Genomic DNA, 17,234 nt, shown 5'->3' with positions numbered 1-17,234 from the left:
CCATTCAAATGAGAGACCACTCATGTCTCTCCGTTCAGCACATTTTTATCCTGTCCTTCCTCCAAGGAGGCACAGCATGACCCCACTGTATTGCCACAACAGTCCTGCAAGGTAGGTTAAGCTGAGAGCCCACATCTGGCCCAAGATCACCCACTGAGCTTCCATGGCTAAATGGGATTCGAACCTGGGTCTTACAGATCCTAATCCAATCACTACCCAACACTAGGCTCATGGCTCACCAGCAGAGCATCTGCATGGCGCACAGAAGGTCCCAGGTTCAATCCCCAGCACCTGCGGTTAAAAAGATCATGCAACAGGTGATGTGAAAGACCTTGACCTGAGACCCCAGAAAGCCACTGCCAGTCAGAACATAACATAAGAACATAAGAGATGCCAATGTTGGATCAGGCCAAAGGCCCATCCAGTCCAACACTCTGTGTCACACAGTGGCCAGAAATACCAGTGCCATCAGGAGATCCACCAGTGGAGCCAGGACATTAGAAGCCCTCCCACTGTTGACCCCCCCAAGCACCAAGATGACAGAGCATCACTTGCCCCAGAGCCCCTATCTATACCTTCTGGCTAATAGCCACTGATGGACCTCTGCTCCATATGCTTATCTAATTCCCTTTTGAAGCCTTCCTGTGGCAGTGAATTCCATGTGTTAATCACTCTTTGGGTGAAGAAGGACTTCCTTTTATCCGTTCTAACCCGACCGCTCAGCAATTTCATTGAGTGCTCACGAGAAAATACAAGACTGATCTTGAGATGTTGCCATAAAGCACCTTTTCTGTGTTTATAGTTCTTTCGAACTATGGTGCTGGAGAAGACTCTTGAGAGTCCCTTGAACTGCAAGAAGATCAAATTAGTCAATCCTAGAGGAAATCAACCCTGACGGTTCCCTGGAAGGCCAGAGACTGAAGCTGAAGCTGAAATACTTTGGCCACCAAATGAGAAGGGAGCACTCACTGGAGAAGACCCTGATACTGGGAAAGATTGAAGGTCAAAGAAGAAGGGGACGGCAAAGGATGAGATGGTTGGACAGTGTCATCGATGCAACGAACATGAAATTGAGCAAACTCCAGAGGAACGTGATCTGGTCCATGGGGTCGCGGAGAGTCAGACTCGACTGTGCGACTGAACAAGAAGAAGAAGAACAAGAAGAATCCTCAGACAAACATGCACAACATAATTGTACATGAACAGGCAGGCAGGAGTTTATGCAATTCTACAGCCTCCTTATATAAACATTCGGGCAAAGCAGAAAGAAAATGGAAGTAATTTGAAGTGACAGCAGCCGGGGGGCAGACCCTTCCAGATCTACTGGGAGGGAGGATGCCAAAAGGCAAAGGAGCATACAAGTTGGCTGAGAGGAACCAGAGTTGGGGGTGGAAATCCGCAGTAGATACCAGCTAGTTGCACACTGGCCGCAACCAGAAACAATCCCTCCCACTGTGCTTGCAGTAGAAAAGACAGAGAGAGGAAATCGAAAAGTGAATGAAGGGAATCGAGAGATAAAGAAACTCTATCCGTGTGTCTTGTATTCTCAGAATGCTGAAGAGGACACGGTTTCAAGTTTGCCACGACGAACAATTCACCCTGCTGTTGCTTGTAAAAATAGCAGGTTTTGGATTAATGAAACATGGTCCATGTGTGTCCATGTATAGACTTATATATATATCTATATCTATCTATATCTATCTCTATCTCTATATATCTATATCTATATCTATCTATCTATCTATCTATATATATATATATATTAAAAACATGGTCCATATGTGTCCATCTATGTATAGACCTGTGGTGGCTCAAGTGGTTAAGACGCTGAACTGCAGGCTGTGGAAGGTCGGTAGTTCAGCAGTTCTCTAGTTCCAGCTCCTGCCAACCTAGCAGTTCGAAAGCAAGAAATTGCAAGTAGATAAATAGGTACCACTTCGGTAGGAAGGGTAACAGCGTTCCGTGCGCCTTGGTGTTTAGTCATGCTGGCCACATGACCACGGAAACGTCTTCGGACAGCGCTGGCTCTTCGGCTTTGAAACGGAGATGAGCACCACAACCCTAGAGTCGGACTCGACTGGCTTTCGAGCAAGGGAACCTTTACCTTTACTTTATAGACTTAACTATAATATCCTTTAGAAAGAGCCTATGTGAAGCAGCACAAGAATATTCAAGGGATAAAAGATCATCCTTGTCCATATGTACTTTGGCTTTCCAGTGTGAGAGGGCTAGACTAGGATCTGGGAGACCCAGGTTCGAATTCCAATTATGCCGTGGAAGCCTGCTGGGTGACTTTGGGCCAGTCACGCCCTCTCAGCCTAACCTACCTCACAGGATTGTTGTGAGGATAAAACGGAGGGGAGGAGAATTACGTGAGCCAACTCGGGCTCCCATTGAGGAGGAAAGCAAGGAATGGACAAAGTAAATAAACAATCCGCTGGAGGTCTGTATGGAATGCTCTGCATGCAATCCACCATTCACAAAAGGGAGGTACATGCCTTGCACGGGAAGTAATAATAATTATTGTATGCCCTTGTGTGTAATATAGCCAGGAGATCCTAAGACTGTCTGGCAGTCAGAAGTTCTATCTCTTTTAGCATTATGCACCACTAGATGGTGAGCTAGGCTTGTTTTTAAGGTAAGAGACGTTTCAGAGGTGGCTTGCCATCGCCTGCCCCTGCATCACAACCCTGGTATTCCTTGGAGGTTGCCATCCAAATACTAGCCAGGGCCAACCCTGCTTAGCTTCCAAGATTTGGTGGGACCCGGTTATCCAGGTCAAGGGTATACGGGATGCAGCCAGCCCAAGCATAAAATACCTGGGTGGACCTCAATTCACACTAAGGGCACAATCCCAAACACACTTATGGCCAAACTAGACTTGACTGAGGAGAAGATCCCCATGAATGTTCTTACACATCTGCCCGTTTGTATGTAAAGTGGGTGGGTGGGGGTTCTTTTATGGCTAGAACATGCATAGGGAGGGAACTCGATCCTCCCCCTTTTTCTCCCAGGCTGGGATGGGAGTCTTAGAGGAAGAAGGATGCTTAAAGTAGAAGAATTTTTTGTTGTTGTTCAGTCGCACAGCCGAGTCCGACTCTCCGCGACCCCATAGACCAGATCACGCCAGGCCTTCCTGTCTTCCGCCGTCCTCTGAAGTTTGCTCAATTTCATGTTCATTGCATCTATGATACTGTCTAACCACCTCATCCTTTGCCGTCCCCATCCGGAGCCGACTCAACCCCATGCTCATTACATCGGTAACACTGTCCAACCATCTCATCCTTTGCCGTCCCCGTCTTCTTTGACCTTCAATCTTTCCCAGCACCAGGGTCTTCTCCAGGGAGTGCTCCCTTCTCATTGGGTGGCCAAAATACGGTGAGATAAAGGGAGGAGGCAAAGAGGGGGAGGGCTTCTAATGTCCTGGCCCCACTGGTGGACCTCCTGATGGCACCTGGTATTTCTGTCCACTGTGTGACACAGAGTGTTGGACTGGATGGGCCTTTGGCCTGATCCAACATTGGCGTCTCTTAGGGGGAGGAAAGGGATTTTCCTGCTGAAGTCTCTCCGTCTGTTCCCCACTCTGTTCCTTTGGGCCTACCAGCCGCCCAGGAGCCCAATGGGGGGAGGAGTTGCAGGGAACTGGCCAACTTTTAGTGACACTCTGCTTACACACCTTAGGGTCCAAGATCGAAGCTGCAAAGCGACAAAACACTTCCCCGGGAGTAAGACCCAGTGGCTAAACCCGGGGCCTACTTCTGAGTAGACCTGCTTAGGATCGCTCCCTCAGTCTCCTAAATGTAGCCTTTCGTGCTCTGGAAGGCCCAAGTGGGCTCCCGGGAGGTAGACGGAGTTTGGCCAGAGGGGGTCTCTCTTTTTGCAAGAATCTCCCACCAAAGGCTGCGGGCAGCTGCTCTGTAGATGGAGCCGGGAACCGTCAGCCAGTCTCCAAATAAACGAATGTGGCAGTTAGATGAAGGCATCGAAGATTAAGGCCCGTGAGAGCGGGAGCTGGGGACTTTGACAAATGAATCCCACAGATCTCGTTAATTCGGCCATGAGGTCCGGGGTTTCTAACCGCAGTCCTCCCCGAATAACAAAGGGTAGGCCCCTCTTCTTGCTTAACGTCCATTCACATTCTTCAACACAGGGAAATCTGCCCTACTCCCTCACCTCTCCTCCTAAGAAAAAAAAAACAGGGGCAGAGAGAAAGAGAGAGAAGCAAGGAGTGTTTAAAGGTAAAGGTTCCTTTTCTTATGGGGGAAGGATTTCCAAGAACTGGGCTACATCTCAGCGATAGGTTTTATGGAAGGGGAGAAAAAAAACACCATGATGGATTTTAATTGTAAGCTTGATCAGGAGCCAACTTGGCTGAAAAGCAGGGTATAGATACATCATCCTATGAAATAAGCGCCACGCTCGGGAAGCGTGCCTGAATATTATATCGGTCCTCGAGAACGCAAGAACTGCCTGATTTAGTTCTTCTAGCTAATCCCCCATCAGCACCTGGAAATAACTGCTCCCCACCAGTCCTGAATATTTTAGATCAGCAGAACTTGAAACAGAAATACGACCTTCCGTTTCTTAGCCGGCTGGAGGACACGCTTTGAAAATGCCCCTTCGTTTGTCCACCAGTGGACTGAATACCCCAGCTTAGTTCAACCTGGTCAGAACGGGGAAGCTACGCAGGGTCAGCCTGGGTTGGTACTTGGAGGGGAGACCACCAAGGAAATCTTCTAATGAAAACACGACAGGCAGGGAGAAGGAGAGAAGCAAGGAGTATCCAGGAACGGATGAATGACTGATCCACAACGACTCAGAGCGAGCAGAAAGGCCTCTGACCTAGACACAGAAACATAGAGCCAGAAGGGATCCCAAGGGTCATCTACTCCAGGGGTGGCCAAACTTGCTCAACGTAAGAGCCCACATAGAATAAACATCAGATGTTTGAGAGCCGCAAGACACGAACAAATATTGCACACACGTTTTTATTGGGAAATATGCAGATTTGCTTTTTATTAACATTAAACGAGACTCTAAAAATAAAAGCCGAAGGGGTAAAAACAAATATTGAAAGTGCTATTTATTTGTTCAGTGATATTTGTTTGCGAATGATATTTATTTGTCTGAGAGAGAGAGAGAAAGGGAGAGGGGTGGAAAGAAAGAAGGAAAGAGGTGGAAAGAAAGAGAGAGAGAGAGAGCCAAGAAAGCAAATAGATGGGAGGGAGGGAGGGAGAAACTCACAGCAACTTCTCCCTCCCCCCACTCCCCCAGTGACCCCCATTTCTTTTACCAACCATACAGCACCGCATACAGGTAGGGACATTGGGCAGAGAGAGTTTGCTTCTATGTTCACATCCTGTGGTGGGGGGAGAGCAGTTTCCTGTACTGTTGTATTCTTACCACCAGGGCTTTTTTTGTAGAAAAAGCCTGGCAGGAACTCATTAGCATAATAGGCCACACCCAGCAGCAGAAACCTATTAGCATATTAGGCCACACCCCTGACATCGCAGTTCATTCGCCTATTAGGCCACACCCCCATGTTACCAGAAGTGTGGTCATCCAACCACACCCACCTTTTGCTTCTTATTCTCTTTATCTTGTTTGTTGTCAAAACCCAGGGCTTTTTGTTTGGAGCAGGAACTCCTTTGCATGTTAGGCCACGCCCCCTAATTGTGGCCAATCCTAATGAGTTTCTGCTGTTGGGTGTGGCCTATTATGTTAATGAGTTCCTGCTGGGCGTGGCCAACTTGGGAGCCAGCCAGAACTCTGTTCCTGTGCGTTCCTGCCCAAAAATAGCCCTGCTGACCACCAAGGAAGACCAGGGTGGCTATGCAGAGGCAGGCAATGACAAACCACCTCTGTTCATCTCTTGCCCTGAAAACCCATGAAGGGTCACTGTGAGTCAGCACAGCGCAGTACGGGTCAGGATCCCAGGAGGCCTTTCCTTCCAGACTGGCTTTGTTTCAGCAGAGTGGCCGCATCATGTGCCTCCAACCACAGTCGGCACTTAGAGGACCCTTATTCCTCCTTGACTGACCATTCTGGCTTAGTATATGCCAGCTTTTGAGACTGGGTCCCATTACAGCCATGCTTGAATAAGAATTATTCAAAACGCGGCAACAGGCATCCGGATTACGCGTCGGCTCTTTATGGCTCAGAAAATTTGATGACTTGCACTCCAATTTGGACTCTGATATTGCTTCTATGCTGGAGTAGATATATGTAGATATATGGAAAGACTGTAGACTCTGTTTCTATTATGCTTCATTATTGCACTTTGGCCAATTGATTGATATTATATTTGCTGTTAGCTGTTATGCTTAATTGATTATTATATACTTGCTTATTTGCTTGTGTGTTCATTTTTTGCCAGTGGTGTTTTCTCCCCCCCCCACTGATTAAAGCTTTTATTTTTATTTATTAAACTCGACTTTAAACCGCCCTCCCCCGAAAGACAGGGCTCCGGGCGGCGTACGACAGTACAGTATCACACGTCATTTAAAAAGCAACAAAGCACAGCAAGGAGTCTAACAGAGGGTGCTGAAAATTCTAATGGTGCCCCTGCTGCACAGAGAGGCAGCGGGTGGGAGTGCCGCGAAGCGGGAACCCTCGCTGTCCTCGACCAACGCCTGGCAGGACATCTCTGCCTTACAGGCCCTGCAGAGCTGCATCAAGTCCTGCAGGGCATGGATGTTAGTCGGAAAACCCCCTGGCTCTGTTGAGGACAGCCAGATATCTCTTGGGCTGGGGACCACCAACAGATTCTGATCTACTGAGCACAATGCTCTCCCGGGGGTATACCAGGAGAGGTGGTCCCGAAGATACGTACGTCCCAGACTGTTAAGGGCCTTGTTCTCCTACTTGGCTTCCTACTGATCTCCTGATCTTCTCTGTACCTGCCCAGGGGACCGGACACGTGACTTTGAAAATTGGGACGTTCTAGCTAAATGTTTAGAGGTGGATTTCGGCCACCCGGGCCAGTTCCGGACAGACTCCTCCTGTCCACCATCTACCGGGCAGTAATCTTTCGTAACAGGATTTGCAACCGGCAGACGGCACCGCATTGCACGCTCCACCCCACCTGCTGTGTGCAAGATGCCACTGTAGCTACATCCTACACATCCTTCCCCCTGGCCACCGCTGTACTTTTCCCAGAGACTTGGGATGATAATCGAGGTGGGTCTTTCGGTCTGCTGACTTGCACGCCGGTAGCGTACTCTCTTTCTCTCTTTTATGGACCGTTTCCCCCCTAGTTTTCTTTTTTTTTTTAATCCCCTGAGAACAGGGTAGCTTTATTATTTTTTTGTTACACCTAAACACTACAGAAAAGAAAAAGGGGAAGGGAAAAGTTAACCCAGGATAAAGGACAGCAAATAAAAACCCACACTATAACTAAAAACCCAAGAGGGAGGGTCCTCAACAATTAGTATCCTGTTAGTATTCAAAACAAATAACTTTTCGTTTAAGTCAATGTAATCGGAAGTTAGTAAGTCCGTGTTAGTATTCTCTCCATCGTCTTCTGTGTGTGCTCAGAGTTCTTTCATCTTCGTCTTTGTTTGCAAATCTCAAGTTTATAAAGAGTTACTTTGGTCCTCTAAGCCGCAGGTCGTATGTTTGTTTGGCCTCGCCACCTGTTGCTCCCTGGTCTCCGTCCCTGTCTTCTATGGTATCTGCTCCGCCCTCTCCTTGCTGTTCTTCTTCTTTATGGACCGTTTCCCCCCCTAGTTTTCCAGCTGCCCTTCCTAGTGCTGCGACCAAACGGGCTGAGAGGGCGTTGCAAGGGATGCGTCTTTGGGAGAAATGCGTCAGCGACTGAAAAAACCGCTCGCTCTGTATTCCTAAGCGCTGGAGACAGCTGCGGCTTCTTTGCCAGCATGAGACTTGACTCAACAATATGGCAAATCAGTTCTTTATCTGAGATTATAATTTATTAAAAAAAAAAAACAACTGGCAAAGATTCTAATGGAAATGTTTCAAGGCCTTTCTGATGCAAGACCTTATTTAATATTACTACTGTTCTGTATTTACTTCATTTCTCCCCCGCCTTTCTCTCCAACAGGAGACCCAAAGGGGACTTCCACCATTCTTGATTTTTATCCTCACACAACAACCCTTCAAGGTAGGTTAGGCTCAGTGTGTGACTGGCACGCGCACACACACACACGAGCAGAGTGCGTGACAATATTCAGAACGCTGCAAAAGCTTCCATTAGAGGAGGCTGCAATCTTTCTCCCTCTGTCCTCTTCCCCCACTGTCTGCCCCCAAGGCTGCAATTTAAACCACCCTTGGAAGCACGTGCCCAAGTTACTGGCCCAGAACAATCGGTACAGACCTGCCTGTCTTGGTCTTTTATGACAGCCAGAAATGAGAGACACCATCTTTGCACCGACAGAACTCTGCCTGGTCTCCAGGAGAGAATTGTTAGCGTACCAAGTGACTGGGTGCTCACAAGCCCAAGTTAAGCTTCAAGCTGGTTGGGGTGAAAACCTCTCAGTTTTCCCTTACCAGTTCTATGGGGAAAAGTGTAACGCCCCCTCTTGAAAACTCTGCTCCCCTCTAGCCTCGAAGCCGGCTTGCATGCCCCCCCCCCCAGACATTACACAGGGGAAAGGGAGCATAATTCTCTATACATGGATTTACACTGATCCTTCCAGGGGCACCTGCAACACACCTTTCTCCACGTCATGTGTACATGTCTCCGGTCAGAACGATGGGAACTGTGCCGGTTCATAACATCTCCGAGCCAGGCCGAAGCGTGCCAGGGCAAAAATGTTTGGGCCATAATCCGCACAGTGTGCAGTGCCAACCCTGTCGAGAGGCCAGGCTCTTACTCAGCTGCTTTACATTGCCACGGGCTCGGCCTAGGAGCAAGGCCCCAGCCCGAACTGAAAGGCTGGATATCCATTATGTTCTTGAAACACCATCCCGCACTACTGCACGTAATGCTTGAAGCTGGCTTCCCCACCTCTCCCAGCTCCAGGACTGAATGGCACCCAGCTCAGGTTAAGTTGTCTGTGTGACTCCTCCCTGTCCCTGCTGAAATGTCATTATTGGGTCCGTTTAGAGAAAGGGAGCCAGTTTGGTGTAGTGGTTAGAAGCACGGACTCTGATCTGGGAGAACCGGGTTCGATTCCCCACTCCTCCACACGCAGCTGCTGGTGTGACCTTGGGTCAGTTACAAGTTCTCTCAGAGCTGTTCACTCACCGGCAGTTCTCTCAGAGCTCTCTCAGCCCTGCCTACCTCACAGGGTGTCTGTTGTGGGGAAGCGAAGGGAAAGGAGATTGTAAGCCGCTCTGAGACTTCTTTGGGTAGTGAAGGGCGGGGTATAAATCCAATCTCCTCCTCCTCCTCCTCTTCTTCTTATTGGGTGGAAAGATACCAACTGGATATCAGAATATTTTTTTTTTACAGTAAGAGTAGTGGTTTGGTGTAGTGGTTAAGTGTGTGGACTCTAATCTAGGAGAACCGGGTTTGATTCCCCACACCTCCACTTGCGGCTGCTGGATGACCTTGGGCAAGCCATAGTTCTGGCACAGCTGTTCTCTCAAGGACAGTTCCGGAAATAACTCTCTCAGCCCCACCTACCTCCCAGGGTGTCTGTTGTGGGGAGGGGAAGGGGAAGGAGTTTGTAAGCCGCTCTGAGACTCCTTCGGGTAGTGAAGGGCGGGGTAGAAATCCAATCTCTTCTTCTAGCAGTGGAATCGGCTGCCTAAGGAGGTGTTGCGCTCCCCCTCCCTGGCAGTCTTCAAGCAGCAGCTGGACAAACACTTGTCAGGGATGCTTTAAGGCTGATCCTACATTGAGCAGGCCTCTGTGGACCCTTCCCACTCTGTGATTCTACGATGCCTCCCACAGGCCTCAGTGAGAAATTCTCATGTGACCTGCCAAACCTATCAGCTACATATTTCAACCTTCTGGAAGCTTGAGAGTGCTCGTTTTTGGACTCCCAGGCCAGCAACAAAAATAGGAAACTTACACTGACAGAGGGTGGGAAGAAACTAATTTTCTGTGGTGGGCCAACACTCAGCTAAGGAGCTGTATTTCAACTTAAGGAATCTTGAGTTGTGCAGCCCCGATCGACTCCTCCAGCAGAAAACCAAAATCGGCCGACAGGAAAAAAAACCCTAAACCCATTCGAGGAACATATGTTATCCCAATAAAGCAGCCGCCTTTCAATAAACTTTGCAAAGTAATAAAGCATTCGCATGAAAAGCCATTAAGGCCCAAATGCATTTCGACTGAACTGTCTTCTCCAGCTGCCTCTGAAATACCAGTGTCCTATTGTTTCGGAAATATACATGTGCTGAATCAATACGAAACTTCATAAATATTACTACCGAATCGATACCCGCCTTGAACTACTGAACCGCGCTCTCTTGACCGCTCTTTATAGCCCTTTTTGGAAACTGTGACCTACTCTTGTCCGCTGCTACGTTTTGAGTCCAGGAGCATCTTAGGGGCCAATAACAGTTCCAGGGCACGAGCTTTCATCCCTTCGTCAGACACAAGGAGAGTAGAAATGCAGATCTGAGCCCTTTTATTCTAGTCAAGGTGAAGAAGAAAAAGAAGAAGAAGTAGAAGAAGAGGAGGAGGAGATTGGATTTATACCCCGCCCTTCACTCAGAGTGGCTTACAATCTTCTTCTCTTCCTCTCCCCACAACAGATACCCTATGAGATAGGCGGGGCTGAGAGAGCTCTTTTGAGAACGGCTCTTCAGAGAACAGCTCTGAGAGAACTTGTGACTGACCCAAGGTCACACCAGCAGCTGCGTGGGGAGGAGTGGGGAATCAAACCCAGTTCTCCGAGATTAGAGTCCAAACTCCTAACCACTACACCAAACTGGCTGGGGGGGGGGGGGAGATGTTGGAAAGATGCTTGTAAAGGATCCAAGGGGACAATGTATATGGTAATCAGCTTGACTGGAGCAGGCCCAGGGGCAGGAAATTAGCATCTGTAGTGAAATAAAAATCCTATGTGAACTTGTGAATTAACTGGAGTTCAGGAATCTTTCGGTGTAGTAGTCAGAAAAGTAAACGTGCCAACACCTTAAGCATCAGAAGGCATGAGCATCTTAAAGAGGTTGCAAATGTATTTACTTTGCGACTGCTCTGAGAAGAAAGCAGAAGCGGCGAAGGTCAGTTGGGCCGCAAGATTCGGCAAGAGGAGGAAGAGTGTTAAACAGTGGGTTCCATGGAAAGAGAGAGAGAGACCATGTGCAATCAGTTCAAACTACGTAGCTGGAGGCAGCAAAAATGCATTCTGTTCATGTTCCATTGTATCCTGCAGGCGGGCTTGTGTACCTCTGGCTCCAGAAGGGTCTCAGGGGCAGACCCCTTTTCCATAACAGAAGGGCTGTTCTTCTGGGGAGGGGAAGGAACATTTAGCCTCTTGCTCCAGAGACCCCAGTGACTCGACTTTTCGGTGCAAAGATCCACTCTATTTTCCTTTAGACGTTTTCTCAAGCTATTTGCCTCTGCCTGGGCTCTAAAGCGCTAGACAAGCCACATGTGGTGCTCACCGGGTTGGGCTGTCTCTGAAAGACCTCCCTTGCACACAGCGTGATGATTCTGCGTGCAATGGCCTATGTGCAAAGAGTGTGTGTTTCTGTGCATATGCACAGCACACAGACCTAAAAAAGAACGGTACCCCCATGCAGGGGGAAGTGGCCACGGTCGCCGCAAACCGCACTGCCACCGGGTTTCCCGGTACCAAGCGCTCTGCAAATTTTCGTTCTGCCTCAGCTTAACAGGAACAGGAAACAGTCTCACTGGCCTAGAAAATTACACAACCTAGCCGGTTCAGACCTTTCCCTGCCAGATCAGCTACAGAATCAGCTGTTAACCGCTTCCCTGTTCTCAGAATATTCAACGGGGTCTTGGAGTCAAGAGGGAGGTGTTTCCCCATTACTGATAAAACAGAACAGCCACTGAAATTTAAAAAAACAACAACCCACACGTATTGCCGTCTCAAAGAAGCCCACAATTCTTGACTTGAGGGCTGTATTCAGACTTCGCGTACCACTGTGGTTAAGCAAAACTGTGCACCAACTCGGCTTCTGGCCAACACTCATGTGCGTGTACCACATTTTCTCTCCTCCCTTCTCATGCCAAGAATCGCACGTGCTCCGGTTACCCATGGCACACAAATGCAGCTGCACAGGTTAACTGGAGAGTCAGCTCCCCCCTCCCCACCAGGATCCTAAACCAGCCAAACTTAGAATTGTGGGGGTTTTTTTTGGGGGGGAGGAAGATAATTAATTTCACTTAAACGGCATGCCTACAATGATACAGCTCAAATCCCCATTCTGCCCTGGAAGCTTGCTGGGTGGCCCAGTCTATCTCCCATGCTTGTCCTCCGCTTTGAGTTTCCACTGGGGAGACAAACGGGGTGTACATCTAAATCATGGAGGTAATGACAAACGTAAGAATCTTGGTATGAGAAATGAAGGGGAGGACAGGAAGCACAATGATTCATTACACTGTGGACTTCACTGCCTGGTACATGTGGTGATGGTTGTGAACATAAAGTAAAGGTAAAGGTTCCCTTGCTCGAAAGCCAGTCGAATCCGACTCTAGGGTTGCGGTGCTCATCTCCGTTTCAAAGCCGAAGAGTCAGCGCTGTCCGAAGACGTTTCTGTGGTCATGTGGCCTAAACCCCAAGGCGCACGGAACGCTGTTACCTTCCCACCGAAGTGGTACCTATTTATCTACTTGCAATTTCTTGCTTTCGAACTGCTAGGTTGGCAGGAGCTGGAACTAGAGACGGGAGCTCACTCCGTCGTGCGGCACCCGGGACTCGAACGGCTGAACTACCGACCTTCCACAGCCTGCAGTTCAGCGTCTTAACCACTTGAGCCACCGCAGCTCCGGTTGTGAACATAGATGGCTTTAAAAGGGGATCAGACAGATTTATGGAGGAGAAGTCCATCAGCGGCTCCTGGCCATGCTGACTGAAGGGAATCTCCATGCCCAGAGGGAAGAAGCTTCCAAATATTATAACATCAGAAGAGCCCTGCTGGGTCAGACCAGTGGTCCATCTAGCCCAGCAGCCTGTCTCACACCGTGCCCAAGCAGTTCCTCTGGACGGCCAACAACAGGGCATAGAGGCCGAGGCCTTCCCATGATGTTGGCTCCTGGCACTAATATTTGCTTCTGAATGTGGAGGTTCCCTCCCAGGTATAACTAGGAGGCAACATCAGGGGAAGGTTTGGGTCTCTGTGCTTGTTTCTCGGCCCCCTCTAGCACTCCTGGTTGGGACAGGATGCTGGACTAGACTGGCCCTAGTCTGACTCAGCAGACAACCTTTTAGGTCCTTATAAGGAATAGGGACTGCACGCAAGATAAGCAGCCACCTGAGTTTGTACACATTTCATAGGTAAGGTCTGAATGCAGCCCAATAGCAAAATACTCCCAGATAGCCAAGGGCTGTATACAGTGGAGTTATCTTTTTAAAAAGATTTTTAGCTCTCCCTTCCTCACACTGTGGGCACAGCACAAGGAGAGCTTTGCGTCCACAAGAATATAGCTTTAGCAAGTCAAGGAAGAAGAAGAGGAAGAGATTGGATATATAGCGGCTTACAAACTCTCCCCACAACAGACACCCTGTGAGCAGTGTTCCCTCTAAGCTGAGTTAGTGTGAGCTAGCTCACAGTTTTTTAGCCTCCGGCTCACACATCTTTGTCTTATCTCAGGAAGAATGGCTCCAGAGCAGACTAATTTATGCAGTAGCCAGATCACTCACTCACAACTTTAATGCCAGTAGCTCACAAAGTAGAATTTTTGCTCACAAGACTCCAAAGCTTAGAAGGAGCATTGCCTGTGAGGTAGGTGGGGCTGAGAGAGCTCTGACAGAAACTGCTCTTTCAAGGACAGCTCTGACAGAACTACAGCTTGCCCAAGGTCATCCAGCCAGGCGCAAGTGGAGGAGTGGGGATATCAAACCTGGTTCTCCCAGATTAGAGTCTCCACTATACCAAACTGACCGTGGGCATTCATGGGCACACTGCAGAAGGGCAAAAACGGGAACTGGGCCTGTATGCCTATGGTCAAAGGATACAACTCCTCCGTTTGATATGCTCCTTGGTGGTTCAGACCAGGAGCTTGTCTAGTCCAGCACCCTATTCCCAACAGCCAAATTCTCCCAGGAAACTTGTAGTTCGGCTATAGGAAAAAACCCTCTGCTTTGATTTTTCCATCCCATCCAGTACCCAGAGGTGCATTGCCCTGGAGCATGGAGGCTCCACTGGGCCATCACACTTGATAACCCTCCACAGCTCTTCCCTCCATGACAAAGTCATCTAATATTCACTGCGGGGCACTTGGTTTATGCTTCCGGTCGAACTTAATGTCTGTCTTGCACAAACCCCGGCCTTGCAGAAGAAGGTGCATTTACAATTTTAGTCCCCACCAGACATTTCTAGAAGCCTTTGCAACATTAGCCATGACAACTCACCGCTGGCAAGCTGCGGCAAGGTATCTGTCTGCAAGGAGTACAATAATTCTCCAGGGGTGAGTCCTGTGAAGTTCGAATGGGAAGGGGGAAACCTGCCTGAGAACTGCAGCAAAAACACAACACTGCAGAAAGTCACAGGGAAAATGAGGAACAGCCGCTTCTCCTCTGGTCTCCGACTCCCACAAGTTAACCCTTCCGAAAGTGATACCTCTTGGTGAATAAGAACACAGAAGGCTATATTTGCTGGGAGAGAACAGGAGAAAATGCTCCAGATTTAAACATGGACAGGAAGAACTTCTCTTTGGAAGCCCCTTTACGTATCTGTACGTTTATTCCCTAGGAGTTTGGTTTGGAGTATAGGATGCTGGACTGGATGGACCACTGGTCCCACCCAGCAGGGTTCTTCTTATGTTTTTTAATAGGAGTTTAGACAGATTCAGGGAGGAGAGATCTATCAGTGGTTACTAACCGTGGTGACTAAAGGGAACCTCCACATCCAGAGGCACTGAACTTTTGCATCCCAGAGCCAGGAGGCAACAACAGGGGAAGGCTTTGGCCTCTATGCCCTGTTGTTGGCCCTCCGAAGCAACTGGCTGGCCGCCGTGTGAGGCAGGATGCTGGACAAGAGGGACCACTGGTCTGATCCAGTAGAGCTCTCCTTATGTACCCCACTTTTGGTGAAAATTCCACTGGTCAGACCTTTTGTGGAGAGGTTCGAGAGAAGAAATCCGATATGGGAGCAGGTAATCCTTCCTTCCTGGAAGGAAAGGGCACTCCGTGCATGCCCAGGGTTCTCTCTAACTTGATTACGACGCCACGAAATTCAAGATTCAGCCTTAGAAATGGAAGACACAACATTCTGGTCTAGCCTGAGTCAAGCTGTGCACACCTTCCATTTCTCTGCTTTTCCTCACTGAGATTAAAGGGGCGGTCCGGGTTGCTCCTTTCTCTCCACTTCCTACTTTTGCTTTTAGGAGGGGGGGGGGTCTGAAGTTTCCTTGATGGGAGGGAACATTGCCCACAGGCGGCCAAGTGTTTGCTGCACCAGGCTGTTAGTGGCTTTTTAAAAGGGAAAAATTAATCAAAAGCTGCCAAGTTCAATTATCTGCCCCTTTAACAGCCTGCGTTTTATCCCTGCACACCCTAGATCTAAGAACACGAGCAAAAACAGATTTTGGCTTGGAGGAGAAGGAAAGGGGATTTCAAAAGAGAAGAAAAACAACCACCTCCTCCCATGCCTTTACACATCTTTACACATGTTGAATTCATTTCAGTGAAGGGTGGTATGCAGGGAGACTTGCTGGTGCATTTGCGACCGGTGTCAATGAGCGCTTGTAAGAGATCTGTTGCTGTCTGGATCTTCTGCACCTGATGGCAAAATGCCTCAGGGAGGCCCTAAGAGCCGAGAACTGTGGACCCCAAGAGAAGGGAAAGAAATCGTGCCACCCTCCACCAGCCCCTAGAATCCAGAGTCAGATGCAGGTTTGGGGGGCCCTCGGCCAAGATGCCGAAGGTGGGTTTCCACTTCATTGTTGCAGTCATTGCTCAGTGGGTCAAAGAGAACAAGCAAAGGTAAGGGACAGGGGGGTGCCAGGGTTGGCAGTGCCATCCTGATGGGGCACAGGCTTTGGAAAATACCCCTCTATGCCTGCCCCCCAAGGAACATGCACAAGAATAACTCATGCAATAATAGGGCAAGGCCTTTCCGAGACCACCGCAAACAAAAGGACCTTTGGCCAGCTGGAGGGCAGAGAGGGGCGTCTGATTCTCCCCTCTGCTGGCTCCCTTGCGAGCCAAAGGCCCCTTTTCTGGAGGAAAGGGGGTAGGAGACACCTACACTTTTCTCTAATGCCCCCAAAGAACCTCTTTTATGCACTGACGGCTTATGTTAGGATTGGGTTTACTACGCTGCATCACCCTTAGCCCAGACAGCAGCACTACACCTGCTGCAGAAGCGAGCAGAAACTGACAACAGTGCCCCTGAGCAAGTGCAGAGTACATCTCCCCCCACACACACACCCCGTCGATTTGTGGCGAAAAAGGCCGCCAGGTCCCCGTTGCTCCCAGTCCGAGCTTCAATATCTATCTGCCTACAGTCCCGCGGGCTCCTTCCTTGGAGGCACTCAGCACGTGCCCAGAGACACCCTCTCCAGCAAGCCCGCTCCGGCCTTGGGGGGCTCCGCCACTCCAGGCTCTCCCCCGGCCGCCCCCCGCTCTCCTCTCTCCCCTGACTCACTGGCGGAAAAGCTGCTCCATGTCCTTGATCTGCCTCCGGGAGAACTCGCGGAACTCGGTGTAGGGGCTGAAGACCTTGTGGCCGCTGCCCGGCGAGAGCTGCGTCTGGTCGCCGCCTTGGTTGAGCTCGGAGCGCCGCTGCAGCTTGGCGCTCAGCTCGCCGCCCGCCCCGCTGTCCAAGGCGGGCTCCGCGGCGGGGGGAGCCGGCGGCTCGGGCTCCTGCTCGGCCGCCGCCGCCGCCTCCTCGCCATTGTGCTCCCCGACCTGGAGGCGGCGGCTCAGCTTGCTGGCCAGCTCGTCGGTGGCCATCGCCCGCGGGGGGGGGGGGGGGGAGGAGGAGGAGGAGCAGGAAGTCCTGCAAACTGGCGGCCCTTTTGCAACCCCCCGGGGCTTCCTTGCGAGTCAACACGCAGGGGGGTCAGCCTGCCAGGTTGCTTGCAGTCCTGTGCCTTCTAAGCCCCTGGAAGCCTGGCCACTGAAGGGGCACGGGGGATCAGCTTTAGCTTCCCCCCCCCTTCCTCCTCCTCCTCCTCCTCCTCCTCC

The 17,234-nt window shown here is 49.9% G+C and overlaps 1 protein-coding gene across 1 annotated transcript in view; it reads right to left on the bottom strand.

Moving 5' to 3' along the window:
• Positions 1–17,000, bottom strand: part of EFHD2 (EF-hand domain family member D2) — a 36,328-nt gene extending 19,328 nt beyond the window's left edge. The window contains exon 1 of the mRNA XM_015427912.1: positions 16,693–17,000. Coding sequence (XP_015283398.1) covers positions 16,693–17,000 — 308 coding nt within the window. The remainder of the gene's footprint in view (positions 1–16,692) is intronic.
• Positions 17,001–17,234: the final 234 nt, after the last annotated feature.

This window comes from Gekko japonicus, unplaced genomic scaffold (assembly GCF_001447785.1).
Source record: "Gekko japonicus isolate JY-2015 unplaced genomic scaffold, Gekko_japonicus_V1.1 scaffold435, whole genome shotgun sequence".
Taxonomy (NCBI): Eukaryota; Metazoa; Chordata; class Lepidosauria; order Squamata; family Gekkonidae; genus Gekko; species Gekko japonicus.
The sequence above is the reverse complement of the archived record's forward strand: the minus strand, read 5'-3'. Positions and strand labels throughout refer to the sequence as shown.